This window comes from Panthera tigris, chromosome A1 (genome assembly GCF_018350195.1).
Source record: "Panthera tigris isolate Pti1 chromosome A1, P.tigris_Pti1_mat1.1, whole genome shotgun sequence".
Taxonomy (NCBI): domain Eukaryota; kingdom Metazoa; phylum Chordata; class Mammalia; order Carnivora; family Felidae; genus Panthera; species Panthera tigris.
In genome coordinates this window covers 116,105,427-116,120,866 of record NC_056660.1, presented here as the reverse complement: position 1 = coordinate 116,120,866, position 15,440 = coordinate 116,105,427, and the positions used below count along the sequence as shown (strand labels likewise).

Here is a 15,440-nt window from a genome sequence, read left to right as displayed (position 1 = left end):
TTAGAACTGGATCATTTGGCCCTTTCTCTTATTTCCTCCCAGTTCAAAATGCTTGCATTTCTTAATAGCCAGCATTTTCTTAGATCTGCTATTGGGCTCAATACATTCAACCCTCGGCACAATCATCTTTGTAATCTTAGGCTTTTGCTAGAAAATCAGTTTAGTGTGCCCACCATAACCACTCTGCTTCCTGTCATAACGCCGCTTTCCCTGGGCTTACAGAGAATCTTTGCCTTTTTTGTACTGTGTACACTCTGTGGGGTTGGTGCTTGCCATACTTCTTGCAGAAAGTCTGGCAGGTTTTAGGAACATTGACTATGATTGCAAGAGCTCTGCTGCCATGGAAAGAAAGAGCCAGAAACAATTTTTTTTCTAATGTTTTTTATTTATTTTTGAGAGAATGCAAATGAGGGACGAGCAGGCTCCATGGTGACAGCAATGATCCTGTCGTGGTGCTCAAACTCACGAACTGTGAGATCATGACCTGAGCTGAAGTCAGATGCTCGACCGACTGAGCTACCCAGGCACCCCCAGAAATGAATTTTAAACTGAGTCAACTCCCAGGTCTTGTTTTTTAAATTAAGCTCTATGCCCAACATGTCACTTGAACTCATGACCCTGACATCAAGAGTCACATGCTCTATGGACTGAGCCAGCCACACACCCCCAAACGCCAGGTGTTAAATTTAATGACCCTCTAGGTATCTTTATCTGAGCCAGGTTTCTGTGACCCTTAACTGAGACCACTGCTTCAACCATGAGACCAGGATGTCCTTTACTGTCTGATATTAGGCATTCTAGGTGCTGTTGCAGACAAGGCCCAATTTCATCCTTCTAGGTGCCATGCACAAAGCTGGCTTCCTCAAATGATCTTGCCCTATCAAGCTAAAAGTGACCAAAAGCAAGGCAAAAAGTTAAGGTGGCCTTCTACCTTTCTTGGACAGGTCTTAGGCTCAGGGTAAAAAGTGGCAGCTAGGCATCCAGTCAGAAAATAAATGATGACCCTATGAGCACCAGACCTTAAAGTGCTAGCAATGAGCAGAGAGGGGGAAAAGGTTGGGGATGGAATGATTCGGAGGCCAGGGACCCACCTTGGGCATTGACAAACATTTCAGGGTGTTGAAGGGCACCAAACCCTGCTGGCCTAGCATAGGGAGCCCCCCCAAGGCACTTACCAGGATTATCTCTTCAGCCAGAGAATCAGCAATTTGTGCTTAGAATTACTAAAAGCACGGGGCGGGGGGGGGGGGGGGGGGGTATAAATTCATTTTTATTCCCATGATTGTCCTCAGGTACCTTCACCTAGAGCTTAGTCCTGCACAACCTTGAAATGTTCATTTTTATTCCCATGATTGTCCTCAGGTACCTTCACCTAGAGCTTAGTCCTGCACAACCTTGAAATGAGACTGGTAGCCCATTGGGTGGACCCGAATTCCCAGGGAATCTCTGTCCTAAGAATAGGCCACATATGGCCCTGAATGCCTCTGTTATTTGAGACCAATCATCCTTATGTTCCTGTTTACCTCTTGCCCATCCGTGAGGTCATTACGTCCTTCTCCACTAGGCGTCCTGGCTAGGATCCTTATCCAGCAATCTAGAACCATGGCTTAAAGAAGGTCTGAGCTAACTTTCCACATGTACATTTTACACAATCAGTGGAATTCCTCTTGGTGATTCAGGGGTCCTGAAAGGAGGATGCTGAACACAGAGAAGACAGCATAGCAGGTTAACAAGGTTTTGATTTTTTTTTTAAGTTTATTTATTTTAAGAGAGAGAGGGAGAGCGGGGGGAAGGGTTTGCAGAGACTGAGGGAGAGAGAGAATTCCAAGCAGCCTCCACACTGTCAGAGCGGAGCCCAGACACAGGGCTTGATCCCACGAACCATGAGATCATGACCTGAGCTGAAATCAAGAGTCAGACACTTAACAGACTGCGCCACCCAGGGTGCCCCAGGTTGACCAGTTTTAATGGAACTAAATGATTATACAACATTTTATATACATTCACAGAAAGACACCTTGCAACTCTTTGGGGAATTATAGAAAGCAAACAGTGGCAAGCACATCCTTGTGGTGAATCTTTTTGCAGTTGGAACCAGAGATTAGTATTTTGGTCTTTTCACTTCAACTCTGCAATGGAAGGAAAAAGGTGTTGGCATAAGATCAGTACTCTAACCAATTATTAGTGCCCCAGAGGAAAAATGCTACTGCTCACCCATCAGCCTCCATCTTCTTCCTCTTCTCAATGATCTACAAAAAAGAACAGTTAACACACAACAGTTATGCTGTGAGCCTAAGCTCACCTAAGACGCAAGTCTGACTGCTCTCCTTTGCTCTCCAACCCCCTGCCTGTTCCTGCATCTGTGGGCCATTGTCTCCCTCAGATGAAGTCCACCTAAGAGGCAGTCTCACTTACTGCACTAATCTTCTTCCACTGTCGATCTAGTTCTGCCTTATCATTGGTTTCCTTGAAGCGCCTGGTCTTCCGCCCTTCAGACATCTTGATACCATACTGGAATGCAGCTCTGAGAACAATAAAGGACATTTGGGAGAAAGAAGGCATCAGAGGTTGCATAGCAGTAGCAAGGTGTTCCCAGATGGCCCTGTGACTAGAGAACCTGTTCTGGTGAAGGCTGGCCCATCATCATCCCTCTCCTCAATCTTTGGCCATATTTAGTACAACTCACTTGGGCAAAGCCTCCTTGTTGTTCATATACTCGCTGTATTCCTCCTGGGTATCAAAGTCCCAGCGGCCTAAGGGGCCTTTCTTATTACCCTGTTAGAGACACAGTGAGAACAAGGAAGTTAGAAATGTCAGCGGAAACAGAATTTTAGCTCTTAATAAAGCCAGGTTCTCCCACAATCTTGTTTCATCATTCATAAATCCCACCCTAATAAATGCTTACTATGTACCAGGCATTATTCTGAACACTTATTTAATTTCCTCAAACTCTATTAAAAAACAACCATATTCCTCCAAATTCTCTCGATGAGGAAACTGAAGCATAAGCAGTAAAATAAGTTGTCATGGTCACAAAACTTGGCAGAGCCAGGGTTCAGCAAGTCTCCAAGATGGAATTACACCATGCTCAACCACTGCAGTAAAAACAAGGAAAAACTAGTTGAAATTTCGCCACCATTAATGGTATTATTTGTTAAGGTACTTTTGTTTTTAAGACAGAGAAGAACATTTCAATCCTGCTAGAATAAAATTCAGTTATTTTTCTCAAGACTGAAGTTCCTTCCTACTCTTTCTATTTATGCACTAAAGGCTTGCTTACTGCCTAGTACAGAAATCAAAGCCTGGCATTTTGTAGGAAATAAATCTATTTTGGGCATATCTCATTTGCTTCTGGACAGATACGTTAAAGGTTAAGCTTCTCATGACTCACAATGCTGCTGTTCTTAGTGCTGCAGTGGAGGAAAAGTTAAGGCCCAGAAAACAAGACACAGATCTTTGGGGAGGGGGGAGGGGGATACTGCTGAAGAGTAACTACCCCCAAATCCCTACCCATCCTTCCAACTCCACACCTGGTCCATTTTGCTGTAATCCACCTCCTCATCACTATCCACGGCCATGTCATCCATCCTGGAGAGAAGCAACAGTTAAAGAGATGGTGCAGACCCATACTCCTATGCTTTATCCAGAAACCCACCCAACTAAGATGCCATATGCCTAGAAATGACAACTGCCACCCCCAGACCTCCCACCCAGAGCCTCAAAGAACAGTTCATCCAAATAAGTACCCATGGGTCCAAATTAATGAAATTTCCACCTCATCCCCCTCCCCACAATTTATTGTCCAATTATCCCAGCCTCCCTTCTTTAACAGTCTCACATACGTGGCTGGATAACACTCAGCATAACTGTTGGACATGCCAAAGAAGTCTCCCAGCTGCTTCTTGTCCTCTGGCTTCTTCAGCATACGCTATGTCAAAGAAAATAATTCTACCTATAGCAGAAAAGCTTCAAGAAGGAAGGGCCAAGGCCTAGAAGCCCCAACATGAAAACTTGTGAGGAGAAGGCTGTGAGCTTGCGTGAATCCTCTGAGAAATGGGAAAGTCATGGGGCACCTGGCTGGCTCAGTCAGAAGAGAATGTGACTCTTGATCTCAGGGTCGTTAAGCTCAAACCCCACACTGGGTGTAGATTACTGAAATAAACTTAAAAAAAATAATAATACCTTAAAGAAAAAAGAACAAATGTGGGGAGAAAAGGGGAAGTCACAACGAATGCAAAATTCTATCAAAATTCACCATAAGAGGTAAGAGGCAGGATGGGAGCCAGGGGTTGTGGGGAAACAGGGAGGTAGGTAGAATTGGAAAGAAACAGGACAACAGTTTTCTAGAATCCAACAACATAGTGAAATAAAGGATATGATTCAGTGCCTTCCCAGCCAGCAGATCCAGCAAACTTTTCATTGATTGATTTGATCAACTCCTTAGCAGATCCAGGTCCTGGGGGGAAAGGGAACTCTATTCAGAATGTCAAACAAGGAACTTTCGACCTCTTTTCCACACACACTTCTAACCTGTTTTCATAAAACCATTTTTTAAGTAACAGAAAAAACCCTCTTTTAGTTAACATAATTTTAATCAAATTTCAACTAATAATGAGCTACTCTGGGTGAAATGGGGTTGTGTACAAAGAATACGGCCGGTGAGACCTGCCTCATGTCTTTCAGAACCGCAAAGCTGGAGGAATTGTATCTAACAGAGCAAATATGCCTGCCATTGCCCAGGAAGAGGGAGGGAACTCCAGACTCCTCTTCTTTCTATTCCATGAAGCAAGATGTGGATCTTAATGAGAACCCAGACCAGAAGTCCCACAATCCCAACCGTTGCCAGCTCTGAACTCTAGGATAGACTCTCAGCCCAGGGCAAAGCAAGACCACCAGAGCTAATTCAAGATGTCTCAGATACAACCCACCTTTGTCAACGTCCATGGGCTGGAAAGAAAAGAGAAACTGAAGTGAGTATCACCATGAAGGATTTACACTCATTCCTCCCCACTTGACTAATCCCTGAATCAACTCCCTACCCTACCTGGCTGGGCAGGTACAGAGATGGGCAGTTCTACCGCTCGGTACCAGGGTCCTATCTCACCTCATCATCCACTTTTGGCTTCTCAAAGTAACTGTGCCTCTTCTTCTCTTCCTCTCTCTCTCTGTCCCGCTCCCGCTCCCGATCTCGTTCTCGCTCCCGTTCTCTGTCACGGTCTCTGTCTCTCTCCCGATCACGCTCTCGTTCCCGGTATCTCTCCCGCTCCTTGTCCCGAGGAGTCTTGGTTGTGGATGGCACATAATCCCCAATGTCTTCAAATATACTAGAAAAACAGAGATCCCTAGCTGCCAAAGTCACACCACTTCCACTCTCCCTGGCCATTTCTCCAGATTCTCACACCAAGGCCTCCCCAAAATGCCAAAAACAAGAAACAAAGAGCTCCTTCCTCCCTCACATCAGGTGACAGTGCTACGATACATACTTCATGTCAGCCTCAGGGGGCTTCTTCTCTTCCATCTTCCCTAAGATATAAAGAGAGTAGTGAACAAAATATTCCTGAGTTGATTCCCACTTAGCCTAAACAGCTCTGAATGCCCATCTGTTTAGAAGGTGGGATAATAAAATCTCCCAATACTCTCCCCCATCAAGTCTCAAAGCTGACCACTGCTTTCTGGGTGAGCCAAGTTAATGCTCTATTGCTCTCATTTTTTGCTGCTCTCCAGGAGCCCCCCGATGTTCTAGACACAGAAGGCTCCAGCAGACCATGGTTCCACCCTCAAATGCCCCTCCAGAGTTAAGGTTTCTCTCCCTAACTCTCCAGGTTACCTTTATCCTTCTTCTTGAGCTTCTTATTGCGGGTACCCTGCCGCAGGTAGGAAAGGATCTGGGTGAGCTTGCTGATTACGATGTCATTTGTAGTCAGTGTTGTCTGGGCCTGAAAACCCCAAGTAGCAAGGATATTATCCCACAGAACAAGAATCTCTTCACTTCATTCACTTAACAAACTAAAGGACAAATTATAACCAACTAGGTGAAAACAGAGAAAGGTGTTACAGGAGATTCCAGGCAAACAGAATAGCATATACAAAGAGATCTGTGTCAGAAGTGAATCAAGCATGTTCAAGAGAGCTGGGATTCCCTGGAGAACAACAGGGAATCATGGTGAAAAGTGGCTCAGAAGGCCAAAAGGTGCAAGGGCAATTTCTCAATGAGAAATCACTGAAAGCTTCTCAATAGTGGTGAGGCAAAAATGTACATGTTGAAAAAGATCACACCAGCCATTTGTAAAAATCACTCCAGTGAATCTAAATTGAAATTTAGAAAGTGAAAAGTGGACAGGACTCAGTGATGGGTTAAATGTGGTGGACGAGACCCAGGGCAGAATCAAGGCTGGTTCCCAGGTTTAAGGCTCACGTAAGAGGCTCTCAAGTCACTTACCTCCATAGTGGGGCAATCTGCTTTGCTGCGGATAAGCGTGGTGGGGATATCTGTGTCTGCATACTCGTCATCCAGGTCTACCACATAGGCCATGCGGCCTGGCAGGAACAGCTCATTGCGTTCATATGCCTTGCTCCTAAACAGTGTGCGGTAAACATTGCGGCCTACAAAAACAGGACGAGCAGCAAGCATAGCCACTGAGAACCTTCTACAATTAATAGCTGCCATTTATCGAGTGCTTAACTCTGTGCCAGCCACCACTCAAACTTCACAATTGCCCTATAAGATGTGCCTTACTATCTCCTTTTAACTGATAAAGATACAAAAGTTGAGTGAAATGATTTACCTAGAATCATACAGCTATCAAGCAACAGAATAAAGAAGGGGACCCAGGCAATCTATCTCCAAAGCCTGAGCTCCTATCCAGTCTTTTACAATGTCTTCTCAAGAGCACTATGTGCCTCACATTGTATTAGGCCCTGTGAGGAAGAAAGATGCTTAATATGATAGGTACGGTGCATAAACTACTTTTCTTTGCCCCAATAATCCCATGAGGTGAATTAGCCCCATTTTTGCAGACAAACAGGTAATGTGAAGTGAAGTCAGGTGCCTAATATCACATGCCTAGTGCAGTTTCATTACCAGGATTCAAACCCAGGTCTCAGACTGCAAATTCTGAGCTTTTAATCACCAACCATGCTACCTCCTTTAACGCATAAGCTACGAGCTACTTCCCTTAATGCATAAACCACAATCTGAAACAGCTTCCAACATAATTGAGGAGACATTAATAACACACATGAAATGACTAAGTCCACATCCAATTTCTAGTAGAGCATTTTATAAGAACTAGCTACTCTGGGGGCAAGATAGAGGAAAGCAGGTTGAGGGAAAGGAGAAGCATATCCTGCTCAGAGCATTAAGTCCCTACAATTCACCTAAAATGTACAACCTTTAGCGTAGAAATTCTGTACTCACCCAAACGTGTCTTAAATTCAATTTTGTTCTCAGGATCCTCATCTTTCCTAGAAAGATAAAAATAAATTTTTTTGCTAAATGTGTTCCTACTTTTTTATCTTTTTTTTTTTTTAATATTTATTTTTGAGAGAGAGACAAAGTGAAAGCAGGGGAGGGGCAGAGAAAGAGGGAGACACAGAATCCACAGTGTTCCTACTTTAAGTCCCACTTTTCTAAACTCTCAAGCTCTCCACAATGTTTACTTACTTGGTTTCCTTCTGGGGCTTTTCCATAAGTTCTTCCTCTTCTTTCTCTTTGCTGGCAATCTCAGCTCGTACCTAGAGTTTAGACATTTATTCATATTACATACATTTACCTAACACCACTATACACCTTGCTGTACCAGGAACTAAGGACTCAATACTAAATAAGTCAATACAGTGCTTGCCCTAAGATAGCTTACAGCAGAAGAGACAACAAAATGTGATAACTATGATAAGTGAAATAGAAGAGCTATGCAAAGGTACAGGAAGTAGGAGGTGAGGAATGGGGCTTAACCATACCTAGGTGATCACTTGAAGGATGAATAGTAATTAGTCCTAAACAAGAGCCACCATTAGCCCTTCTACATGGTCTGGACTAACAGAAGTCTCCCTCCTTCACCTGGAAAGGCTTGTACAAGAGCATTCAGCACTCTAGAATTACTCTCCACCCACCCACCAAGGCTTACCTTTTGAAGCAGAGCAAAATCCAAGCCTTTCACCAAATGGGTGTGTTCCATGTCACCACCCAAGAATTTGGACTCCTGGATCAACTGTCTTCTTTTCTCTGCAGCTGATTTGTCCCTATATATGGAAAGAGAACCACATTAGAATAGTCTTTTATGTCTTCAAGTCCCTCTTGAAATGGCTCAGCTGAGGCTCCAAAGTGGGTAAAGTGTTAGGTAGAACTCACACTGTGATTGCAGGATTCTGGGATGCTTAGGGAATCATACCCTGGCTGCCATGGTACTCACGCCTCAGCAGTGGGGCCCACAGCCCTGTAGTTAGCTGTGGTACTGATTAGCTCAGTTTCCTCATAATCTTTGTTTACACCATCTCGCCGTTCCTTGGCACGGTCCCGGTACTTCTCTGCTAGTTCTCTCTCTCTCTCAATTTCTTGTTGACGAAGCTTGGCATAATAACTGTGACAAGAGAAAAGCAATGCGTAAAGCTCACCAGCTGTTATCCCAAGGTCAGCAGAATTGTTCCTGCCTGTTTCCTCCAACTCTCTGGTGAAAACTCACATATGTCCTGATAGAACTGCTGGCCACCTCTTGATAGTTCTCAAAATCAGAACTACAGCATCTTCCAGATCACAGTGTTTCAATGCCACCTCAGGACATTCTGTCAATTCAGAATTCTTCAATGCCACCCAACTTTGTAGAGAATTTTCCATAGGGCAACCAGGAAGTTATCTAAATTTTTATCACCTTCCAAATTTCAACTGAAAGTCAGTCATTCCTTGCTGGTCCTCCCCCGAAAGAAAGGAACAGCAAAACACCAGGTCCAGAAGTTTTAGTATCATAGAAATGAATAATGATGATAATGATGATGATGGTGATAACAGTAGACAAGTATTACTGGGTGGTTATCGTATGCCAGGCACTAGTGCTAAGTGCTTATATGCACTTATATCAGCTGCACTTATATTGCAACTGATCCTCATGACAACCTGATAAAAAGTTGTGAAATCACTCTCTGTTCTACCCATGAGAATACTATTAGAGGGGCGCCTGGATGGCTCAGTTGGTTGGGCGGCCGACTTCAGCTCAGGTCATGATCTCACGGTCCGTGAGTTCGAGCCCCGTGTCGGGCTCTGTGCTGACCGCGTAGAGCCTGGAGCCTGTTTCGGATTCTGTGTCTCCCTCTCTCTCTGACCCTCCCCCATTCATGCTCTGTCTCTCTCTCTCTCAAAAATAAATAAACGTTAAAAAAAAAAAATTAAAAAAAAAAAAAGAATACTATTAGAAAGGTTAGGCAATATGCCCACGGCTATCCAGCTAGAAACTGGTAAAGATGAGATTAAAATACTGCAGGCTGACTCCAGAGTCCTAAATTGCCACTCTACCTATCCCTCCTCTCCAGTGAAGCACAGAACCTCAAAATAATAAAAGGAAAATGTTAATCTTTATGCTCCTACTACTACCTCCTACTCCTTTCCCCCAAATACTATCCACCTTAAAGCCCAACACTCCTCCATCCTTCCTTCACCTTTTCTTTTTTCTCCTTCGTGCAGCTGGGTCTTCGTCCTCATTGTACTCCCTTGGCATCCTAGAAGACAAAGAAATTCACTGATAGCGTTAGAAAACATCACAACCATCTGAAGCACTATTAAAATCATATATTCCCCAATACCTACCCCAGTATCTGAGTCCATGGGGCTGGAATGGACCTCTGTCCATTTAAGCACCAGCAGCAACTCTAGTAGTACAAGTGGTATGTGGAACATTCTGAGTTCCTAGAGCACCCCAGTCTCCACTGGGGCTTCAATCTCCAGCAGGAGACAATCAGAATCACAGTCTTCAAAAATAACTAGGCTTCCAGTTCCTAAGACATCTAATTTGGTAGATTTTCCATAGGAAGGAAATAAGAGACAGGTTGAAAGACCCCAGAACTTACTCATGGTGACGTGATTTAGAGGGTGGTGCAGATGTGGGTGCAGCCCTCGGGGTCATGAGAAGTTTCCTGAAGTCTTCATTCGTGAGTTTTGACCTAGAAGGCAAAGATTTTAAAAATGAGTACCTAGTAAAAACTGGAAAAGGAGTATGTAAAAAAAGGTTAATTTTACTGGAAACTATGAAAATACAAACTAAGACAAAAACATGCCACTTTTAATGCATCACAGTGTTAACAATTAAAAAGTCTGATAAATCAAGTATGAGTGAGAATGTGGGAAGTAAACATTCTGCTGAAGGGAACATACATAAGTCAGTACAGCCGATATGAGGATAAGTTGGCAGTATCATAATTTACATGTGTATCTCCTATGACCTAGCAACTCCATTCACCTATATTTAGCTTTGCTAATTACTGACATAGGTATATTAGAAGGCCTGTAAAAAAGGTTCAGTTTCGGATATGAAGATAATAAAAACTTGGAAACAACCTAAATGTATATTAACTAGAGACTAATTAAATCATGTTTCTCAAATGTGGGGTAGATAGCAACAATGGTATAAGAGATAATTTTAATTGGTACAATGACAAAGACTTACTCCTTGGCCAAACTTCAGTCGGGCTCTTTCTGGGCCTGCTGTGCCCAGTTGTAGCAAAGAATTCTGCTAAGTGTTCCCAAGGAAGACACTGTTCAAGACTATTGTCATAGTAAGGGCAGTTGGGTGGCTCAGTCAGTTAAGTGTCCAGCTTCAGATCAGGTCATGATCTTGCAGTTCATGGGTTCGAACCCTGCATCAGGCTCTGCGTTGACAGCATGGAACCTGCCTCTCTCTCTCCTTCTCTCTGCCCAACGCCTGCTCTCAGGCATGCACTCTCTCTCTGATAAATAAATTAAAAAACTTAAAAAAAAAAAAAAAAGAAAAAAAGACTACTGTCATAGGAATAAAGACTACTGCAATAGGGGAGAGGAACTGACACTCAACTCTGAATATACACTGGGACAAATGGAGACTTATAAAAAATTACTGGGGTGCCTGGGTGGCTCAGTCGGTTAAGCGTCTGACTTCGGCTCAGGTCATGATCTCACGGTCCGTGAGTTCGAGCCCCGCGTCGGGCTCTGTGCTGACAGCTCAGAGCCTGGAGCCCATTTCAGATTCTGTGTCTCCCTCTCTCTCTGCCCCCCCCCCCCCCGTTCATGCTCTCTCTGTCTCAAAAATAAATAAATGTTAAAAAAAATTAAAAAAAAATTACTAAAAGAACTTTTAAGCATCAAGGGTAGAAAAAGGACCCTAACTGGACCTACTTCATTACTTAAGGGGATTCTCCATAAACTGGCTTAACAGCATTCTTTGCTAAACAGGAGCCCAACAGTCCTAGTCAAAAACAGACCCCAGAGAAGCCTGATGAAAATCTGGTCAAGAAGGGAGTCCTTTTTACTGCCATGAAAATAATCTCCAAAGGGTGCCTGGGTGGCTCAGTTGGTTAAGCTTCTGACTTTGGCTCAGGTCATGATCTTATGGTTTGTGAGTTCAAGACCCACATCAGCTTTGTGCTGACAGTGCAGAGACTGCTTGGGATTCTCTCCCTCTCTCTCTGCCCCTCCCCTACTGGTGTTCTCTCTCCCTCTCCCTCCCTCTCTCCCTTCCTCCCTTCCTCTCTCTCTCTCTCTCTGAATAAACTTAAAAAAAATATATAATAATCTCCAAGATATGGAGTGGGGAAAACCAAGTGGCAAAATGATATATATATACACAACACCGTACCATTTAATTTTAAGACTTCAAATTATAGAGTAATAATATATTTTCCTCAGACATGCAAGTATGTATATAAATGTTAAAAAAAAAAGAAAAAAGGAAAAAAAAGACAAATAAAAAAGGAACAGTGGTTACCTCTAAGAAAGGGACTGGGGATGTTATTTACCCTTATTTCTACTTTAATTTTCTACAAGAATCAACTTCTGTATCATATGTAATTAAACATTAATTTTAAAAACTAGCACCCTCCCAGCCAGAATTTCCTCTCTAATACTTTGATGCAATTGACCTGATCCAGCTAAAGTTCACAGAGATAAAGAAGCAAGTGGCACAATTTTTTGGACCATCCTTGCTGACAACTTAGAATTCTTTCACCATCACCACACCACTCTACTTGCCCCCTAGTTCATTCCCAGAGTCCCATAATGAAACACTCACTGGTGGAAGGAGTGAGGATCGTCCACATCGTGGCCATCTGGAGCCAAGGGGTTGGAGAAAGGCTCACCTAAGAAAAATAATAGGCACTAAATCTCTTTCGTGTCAGGCCCTGTGCAAAAGCTGGAATGTATCAGCGAACAATACGGATGTTTTCACGTCAAACTGCTCACAATATAGTGAGGAAGAACGGTAAGAACAAAGACAGTGACAATAGATCATAATTATGTGCCGAAGTGAGAAAATACAAGGAGCTGTTGGTGCAGAGGAGAGGGCCCCTAAACCAGCGCTGGAGGATCAGCAAAGACTTCCTGAAGAGGACATCTAAGATACTGCGTGAAAGATAAATTGGCGCAATTCAAGATTAAGTGCTGGGGATAGGGGATAGTTCACAGATAAACCACCCGTCGTCACTTGGGGCAAGGACAAGGCTTAGAGACAACAGTCCGGAGATTCCCGGTTTCACTCAGGACCCAACGGCTTCGCCGGATTCCAGCGTCACACCCCGCCCTCTCTCCACCCCCCAGATTCCACACAGGGTTTAAGATCTGAGGCGAAAACAACACGCCAAGTGTCCCAAGTCCTCAAGGTAATAATGAACAGACGACCCGAGCCTTACTGTCTCGCTCTGGCATTTCGACTGCGGTGTTTCAACGCCACCAATGACTAAAGCTCCAGCGACAACACAGCACCGACAAGCTTTTTCCCACAATGCACCTCAGGAACAGCCCACAGTGCTTTGCGCTCCGCAACCTTTCCGCCACCGCCAGCTAGCCCAGACATTGGACAAAAACCAGAACGTTCCCTTGGCAATGCTTTTAAGGCATTGGCTAAACTTTAGCCTGCCCCCCTGCGTCATCTAAATATCGCGGGAACTGGAGGGTCCGCGATTGGTAGGATTAGAGAACATGACCGGAAGTCCTAGGGCGGGGAGTTAAGCGCTAGCGGAGATGGCGGCGGCTGTAGCCAGTCGCGGAATTCGGGCAAAACTGGGCCTGCGTGAAATTCGCGTCCACTTGTGCCAGCGCTCGCCTGGCAGTCAGGGCGTCAGGTGAGGCACAAGGTAGTGGGGCCGGTAAGCTTCGGGGTTCCCAGGTCATGACCTCTGTCTCCCGGGTGTTTGGGGAGGCCGGCGCGTAGATAGCACGCACAGCTCTCTTCCGCACCCCCCCCCCCACAGGGAATTTATCGAGAAACACTATGTGGAGCTGAAGAAGGCGAACCCTGACCTGCCAATCCTAATCCGCGAGTGTTCCGATGTGCAGCCCAAGCTCTGGGCCCGTTACGGTGAGCGGGGGAAGCAGGCGGTCTAGGAGCTCAGTAGAACAATGGTTTGAAGACACAGAGTCATCCAGGGGTCAAGCAGAAATCTGTAGGGAGACTGGAACTCGGACTTCGTCCTTGCTTTTGAGGTTGTTTCAGATAAATTCACATTTGCACGGTTACAGGAAGTTTCCTGTCTCTAATAGCATAGGTGTGGAGACGGGCCCGGTACTGCGTAAATTCCAAGAGCTGTTTTCGTAATTCAGAACGGGGTTCAGATGGGGAAGAAAAGATGCTAGTCAATTACCATCGATGTGGGTCCTTACACATTAGGTGTGGGCAGTGCTATACTTGGTAGTGTGAAAATCTCAGTAACAAAAACTTAAGATGATTCTGTTGAGTAATTAATGCTAAGGCGTGTTGAGTGCTTTCTTGCCTAAATCTCATTTAATCTTCATTAATCATATGAGGGGGTGTTTGGTTTTTTTCTCATTGTAGAGATGAGAAGGATGAATAAAAATTTTGATGCAGCAGGGTCACCTGGCTGGTTCAGTCATTAGAGCATGTGACTCTTGATGTGGGGGTTGCAGGCCCAACATTGGGTGTGGAGCTTACCAAAAAAAAATTTTTTTTTGTGGAACATAACTAAGGTTATGCAGCTAGGATACAACAGAGTTGAGCCTTTTACACGTGTTCCCCCTTTTTAGGATGCACTTCTACCAGATTTTCATGGCTAGCTAGCTGTAATTCAGGTTGTTGTTATTCAGGTCTGAATATGTGTATCACCTCCTCAATAAGGAATTCCCTGGCAAGTTATGTAACAATGCCCTTAGCACCTTTTGCTCATATTCCCAATTTAAGTTTTCCATAATCTGAAAATTAAATTGCTTGACACATAGTAGGCACACAGTACCTATTAGACTTACTCAATAATGGTATTGTGGTCACAGTTTTAACTACACCTTTGCCTAGGAATGACAGAAGAAAATAAAATCACACTTAAGGTAGACTGGTTCTAACAGTGGGTAACTGCAGTATGTATTAAAAACTGGGGAGGGAGCGCCTTGGTGGTTCAGTTGGTTAAGCATCTGACTTTGGCTCAGGTCATGATCTCACAGTTGGTGAGTTTGAGCCCCACTTGGGCTCTGTGCTGACAGCTCACAGCCTAGAGCCTGCTTCAGATTCTATACCTCCCTCTATCTCTGCCCCTCTGCTGCTCGCACTGTCTCTCTCTCTCCCTCAAAATAAATAAACATTTTTTTTAAATGGGGAGTAAAAAGTCAATAGACTAGAGGAGATGGATACAGATGAGTGTATTATACTAGGACTATGGGAGCCATAGACTTGGCACCTAGCCAAGGCTAGGCCCATGCAAACTGTGCTCAATAGTAAATACCTACCAGGCCCCTAAAAACTGCCCCGAAACACCTTCCTTCCCATTGTGGCCACCCAGAATCACCCCAAATTCTAGTCAGACCTGTGCTTCCTAGAGGTATTTGACACCCAATGGATAAATTCTAGGCATCCCAAATACATCTTGGTGATATCTCATTACTTTTCCTATTCTCACAAAACTGTAAGTTAAAGACAAAGACCTTTTATTAATATCTTAGTACCCCCTCAGTGCATATTGGATATTTAATTACTTCTCTGTCTCCTCAGCATTTGGCCAAGAGAAGAATGTCTCTTTGAATAACTTCAGTGCTGATCAAGTAACCAGAGCCATGGAGAATGTACTAAGTGGCAAAGCCTGAAGGTGAAGCCTCCACTGATTGTTAAGAGCAACAGCCCCAAAGCTTGGGCTATGCTGGACTGAGTAAAATGTGGGGAAAATGTGTTCTTCTGTTATTTATAAAGCTTGTGCTGAAAAATACCATCTCTGGATGCCCTTATTTTCCCCTCCACCCCTTATTGTGCAACCACTGGGACAAA

The 15,440-nt window shown here is 44.1% G+C and overlaps 2 protein-coding genes and 1 pseudogene across 2 annotated transcripts; 1 reads left to right on the top strand and 2 right to left on the bottom strand.

Moving 5' to 3' along the window:
- LOC102952032 lies at positions 1-1,546 on the bottom strand (annotated as a pseudogene).
- Positions 1,547-1,922: 376 nt separating this feature from the next.
- Positions 1,923-12,992, bottom strand: IK (IK cytokine). Its single transcript, XM_007077898.3, has 20 exons — positions 12,865-12,992; positions 12,249-12,315; positions 10,057-10,149; positions 9,649-9,708; positions 8,412-8,579; positions 8,127-8,241; positions 7,664-7,734; positions 7,418-7,464; positions 6,440-6,603; positions 5,828-5,936; positions 5,484-5,523; positions 5,105-5,324; positions 4,929-4,947; positions 4,378-4,456; positions 3,843-3,923; positions 3,531-3,588; positions 2,687-2,775; positions 2,416-2,524; positions 2,215-2,249; positions 1,923-2,129 (listed from the first exon to the last, which is right to left on the bottom strand). Exons 1-20 carry the CDS (start codon positions 12,878-12,880, stop codon positions 2,102-2,104), a joined length of 1,668 nt encoding a protein of 555 aa, XP_007077960.1. The 5' UTR covers positions 12,881-12,992; the 3' UTR covers positions 1,923-2,101.
- A 136-nt stretch (positions 12,993-13,128) lies between these two features.
- Positions 13,129-15,381, top strand: NDUFA2 (NADH:ubiquinone oxidoreductase subunit A2). Its single transcript, XM_007077894.3, has 3 exons — positions 13,129-13,296; positions 13,426-13,532; positions 15,171-15,381. Exons 1-3 carry the CDS (start codon positions 13,196-13,198, stop codon positions 15,260-15,262), a joined length of 300 nt encoding a protein of 99 aa, XP_007077956.1. The 5' UTR covers positions 13,129-13,195; the 3' UTR covers positions 15,263-15,381.
- The last annotated feature ends 59 nt before the right edge of the window (positions 15,382-15,440 follow it).